This window comes from Telopea speciosissima, chromosome 6 (genome assembly GCF_018873765.1).
Source record: "Telopea speciosissima isolate NSW1024214 ecotype Mountain lineage chromosome 6, Tspe_v1, whole genome shotgun sequence".
Taxonomy (NCBI): Eukaryota; Viridiplantae; Streptophyta; class Magnoliopsida; order Proteales; family Proteaceae; genus Telopea; species Telopea speciosissima.
Window position 1 is genome coordinate 1,962,494 of NC_057921.1, and position 5,133 is coordinate 1,967,626.

Sequence of the window (5,133 nt, forward strand, 5' to 3'; positions counted from 1 at the left end):
TCACCAACTTTAACTTTCCCATATCTTTTAGCATTAAGTCAATGCAATGGACTGCACAAGGAGTCCAGAAGAGCCGGTACTTACTATTGTTCATCATCTTCTCACCGGTCAGCTTGAAGTTACTTTCATTGTCCGTTATAATCTGGGCAACATTCTCAATACCCACATCTTTTTCCACTACTTCCTTTAACAATTTGTAAATATATTTTGCATCATTTATCTCTTTGGATGCATCCACAGATTTGAAGAACACTGTCCTCCCATCACAATAAACCATGAAATTGATGATGGACTTTCTTGTAGGCCTAGTCCATCCATCTGCCATTATAGTCACCCCATATGTCTCCCACATATTCCTCATCTCACTAATGTACTCATCAATCTCACTCTTTTGTTGAGGTAGATAAACATTCATTACCTCATATGGGGTGGGGCCCTTGAATCCTGGGCCAGCCTCTGCAATGGTATCCATCATGGTATCATAATCGGGGCCTTGTGCAGTGTTTGCTGGGATGGTATGGTATAGCATCCACTTAGCTATTGATTCTTTAACCAATCCCTTCATCCCCTTCCATGCTCGTTTGATTCTGGGATGAGTGCTTCCTTTCTTCTTATGCAATTTAGGATCAGATGTTGATGGTGGTACTGGTACTGGTAGAGCTGTTGGGACTGCCCTCATACTTTGTGATCTTTTAAAAGGATTCAAAGATCTAGGACCTCCAGAACTGCTAGCTTCGCACGTTGTCTATCACGATCCGCTATAATGATACTTGTTTACTGCAATGTAAGTAACACAAATAATTAAAAAACTTAATGTAGATGCACTTCAATTGACACTTTTAGATTACTAATACACTTGTATAGTTATTTAATATTTTTTCCCTAACCCTTATAATTTCACATAATTAAAACCAATTTTTTATATATAATGTTAATATAAGTATTGACCTAACACAACAAAACCAAAAATTAGTAAACATAATATACATGTAATGCATTTCAAAACATATAGAAATAAATTTCATATTTTTTAAACTTAAAATTCATATTTTTCCTTATTTATTTCTATTTTTTTAATTTTTTATATATTTTTCTTAGTTTCCAAAAATTAAAATAATTATTTAAGAGCAGAAAAATAAATCCGACATTGTGAAGCCGTAGATCGGCCATTGGTGTCTAACATATATTTAATTCATTACCATCTAAGTCATATTACTCCTAATTATTTTCTATTTTAGTTGTAGGAAAATGAATTTTTAAAATCAGAAAAAAAAAAAAATACATATGGGAAAAAAATTTCGACACCGTGAGGCTGTAGATCGGCCTTCAGTGTCTAACATATATTAATATCATCAACATCCAACAACATCTGTACAAAGTATTTTAAAAAAAAATAGTTTTAGAGAAATAGAATTTACCTTAAATAGTGAAAATAGGCTTGGATGATGAGCTTAGATGACCCTCCGACGTCTTTCTGGTTACAAGGAGCTTCAACAATGCTTGGATGATGCTTGGAAGGGAGGAAGAAGAGCAAAAAATGAGGAAGAAGAGAGAAAAATAGAGTTTCAGCAGCTCTCGGTCGAAATATCGACCAAGAGCTGCGAAATATGGTATAAAATGGCCCCTCACGTGACACTATTTGTCACTTTTTCAATATCTCGCGATATATCATGAGGTCCACGATATTTCGTCGATATCTCACGATATATCGACGAAATATTGTATTTTTTGGTTTTGGATTGGTTTCGTATCTCGGACATGTCGAGATATACGAAATTTGACGATATATCGCCAAAATTTCACGAGATTTTCAACCATGGTTATGATACATACAAATTGATGCACTAATACCCTTCAAATCAGTCACGGACTACCCGATGGCAGCCTTATGTTCTTTGAGAACACCCAACAGTTGGCTTTCTTGATCAGATGTAAAATTGGAAGCAATGATGACAGGTAGCGTCTCATTCGATTAAAAGAAAGCATATTTCAATGAATCAGGCAATGGTTTCAATTCCAACACTGGTGGGGACTCAACAGAACTCAATGGTGGCTTCTTAGCCAGGGGAGGAAGTGACTCATACTTGATAGTCCATGAAGGATGGTCCGGAGGAGTAGGGGCATCTAATAACGCATCGACCTCAGCAGTATATGCATCAGTATCAAAATCATCACCTCTAGAGAAGGTCAGACACTGTTGCAATGGGTCATTTGCTAACATCATTGGTGTGCACTCTGCTACTACCTCATCTATAACATCAACAGAGAAGCACTCTTCCTCACGTTAGGGCCCTAAAGAAACATTGAAGATGTTCAATCGGAGCTTCTAGGAAATATCCATTGCACCTGATCTTCAGTTGATGTATGCATTGGCAGTAGCCAAGAATGGACGTCCTAAGATAATCAACGGTGGTTTCCCATTAGTTGGTTTTTCCATGTCAAGGACTAGAAAACCCACAGGAAAATAGAGCTCATCTACTTTGACCAACACATCCTCAATGAAACCTCTAGGCACTTTAATGGAACGGTCAGCAAGTTGGAGAATAACCTTTGTAGGCTTTAATTCTCCAAACCCAAAATGATCATTAACTGAGCTAGGAAAAATATTAACACTTGCCCCTAGATCAAAGAATGCACGTTCAATTCGGAGGTTTTCAATGGTGTAAGCTAAAAGGGGTGCTCCAGGATCTTTAACCTTAGGGGGGAGTGGATTAGATAGGACTGCACTAACCTGCTCAGTAAGATGGATAGTCTTAGGGATGTGGGTCTTCAGCTTACACTTTTGAGTGCATAAGTCCTTCAAGAACTTAGCATAAGCTGGAACTTACTTGATGGCAACTAGAAGGGGGAGGTTTATCTAGACTTGTTTGAATAATTCCATCATCTCTTCCATTCTTGCACTCTTCTTGCCAAATGCAGAAGAAGATGGAGATTCTAAACAAGAGGGAAAAGGGGCTCTAGGCATGTAAACATCAGGGTTGCTATCCTTCCCAAATTGATCAATCTCATGGTCCTTGGAAGCTTGAGAAGCTTCAAGACTGGGTTCTAGATTCACATCTTTCTTAGAATTCTTTGCAGGGGAACTCTGTTCAGCGGTTCCCAATACTCGGCCAGTCCTTAAAGTCATGACTGCCTTAGCTTGTTCATGGAAAACTTGATTATTAGGCTGACTGTTAGGATTTCCTACCACTTGACTTGGTAGTTGACCTTCTTCTCTCCTACTTATGGCATCAACTAACTGACCTAATTATGTTTCTAGCTTAGTGAGAGATTGAGTATGGGAGTGTAAAAGTTGAGTGTTCTAGTCTAACCCATTTAGAGCTTGCAACACTTTTTCCTTTAATGTGGAATTAAACTGAGGTTGAGGAATTGGTTGTTGTGGGTCTCTATAGCCATTCTGCTGATTGAAAAAATTCTGCCTATAGGGTACATTTGGGAAAACATTGGGTTGTTTCCATGCAAAGTTTGGGTGATTCCTCCAACTAGGGTTATAGGTATTAGAAAATGGATCCTTACCTGGTTTAGAGAAATTCTGGGCAGCTTGTGCTTGTTCTTGAACATATTCAGGGAATTGCACAGCTAAAGGACAATCACTCAAATAATGAGCAGGACTGGCACAAAGAGTACATGCTTCCTGACAAGTTTGAGTTGAGTGGACTGCCTAGAATTTTGCCTAATGGACAACAAACAGTCTAACTTTTCAAAAAGCATGTCCACTTTGGTGTTTAAGGCCACAGATTGACCTACCTTATAGAGGCCACCTCTCTTTTGGGGTCCAGTAGTGGTGGGTTCCGTTCTAGAAGCTGACACATGATGTAAAGAATTCTCACTAAGGGTCTCAAACAATTGCCATGCCTCATTCTCACTCTTATGCATGAAAGTACCTCCACAAGAAGCATCTACCATCTGCCTATGTCTATCACTCAATCCATCATAAAAACATTGAACTAATTGCCACTTAGGTACAACATGATGGGGACACTTTCAAATTAGGTCCTTAAGTCTTTCCCAGGTCTCATGAAATTACTCACCATCAATTTGCGGAATGCTAGTGATGGCACGCCGAATTTGATTGGTCCGACCTATGGGGAAATATTTTTTGAGTAACTCTTGTTGCATTTCTGCCCAAGTAGTAATAATACCCGCATCCAAAGAATTAAGCCATTGTTTGGCCTTATCCTTAAGGGAAAATGGAAACAAGGTCAATCTAAGTGCATCTTCAGAAAAATTCTGGATTTTAACAGTTGAGCATATCTCTAAAAATTCATCCAGATGCTTATACGGTTCCTCATTGTTAAGTCCATAAAAAGATGGGAGCATCTAAATAAAACTAGACTTAATCTCATATTAGGCTGCCTGAATAGCAAGAATCCTAATACATGAGGTTGACGTATCAGTCGATGGGGGTGAAATGCTCACTCAATGGGCATCGGTTAGGTTCGTTGTCTACCATTCTTTTATTTTTCTGAATTAGACACAAAGTTTTCTTAATTTTAAGGGTGTAAATCTGCCAATTCAAGTTGACAAGAACGACGACTATACATCAACCAAACTAAAAACTACAAAGAGAAAATAAACTAACGACAAGAAGACTCACAACTAAGATGCGTAAGAGGGCTGAATGGGAGTTCAACAAGTTGGGCTGAAGATGGCGCACTCTTCCTTGCTCTGCGAACTAGGCTGCCTGCAAAACAAAATAAAAGCAACTTAGGTTGAACTAAAATTAAACTAAAGAAGAAAATAAAAATAAAAATTCTGAATTTAAAACTAAAATAAAATAGCAAACCGTGCTTTGGTTCCCTGGCAATGGCACCAAAATTTGATCGTGTCTTTATGAGATCAAAACTAAACCTTAAATTACTGCTAGAACAGTGGTAAGAAGGGATTGAATCCACGGGGAACTGGAAGGCTAAGTTACTTAAGATGATGTAAAGAGATTTAAAAAACAATTACTTAGAATGCAATTAAAAATAAACTATGAATTAATGAACAAAAAAAATCGATGAAGAAGAAGAAAATGATGAGAGAAGATTGTCTTCAGGTTTCGAATCCACATTGATTCATTAGTTAATTTATGGCATACACTTACTGTTCATTATAGCTACAACCCTAATGACACCACCGAGTGATAAA

The 5,133-nt window shown here is 37.8% G+C and overlaps 1 protein-coding gene across 1 annotated transcript; it reads right to left on the reverse strand.

Annotated features, from left to right (window-relative positions):
• Positions 1-2,353: 2,353 nt before the first annotated feature.
• On the reverse strand, positions 2,354-3,906 carry LOC122664515. Its single transcript, XM_043860361.1, has 4 exons — positions 3,748-3,906; positions 3,517-3,661; positions 2,864-3,243; positions 2,354-2,731 (listed from the first exon to the last, which is right to left on the reverse strand). Exons 1-4 carry the CDS (start codon positions 3,904-3,906, stop codon positions 2,354-2,356), a joined length of 1,062 nt encoding a protein of 353 aa, XP_043716296.1.
• Between the last annotated feature and the right edge of the window lie 1,227 nt (positions 3,907-5,133).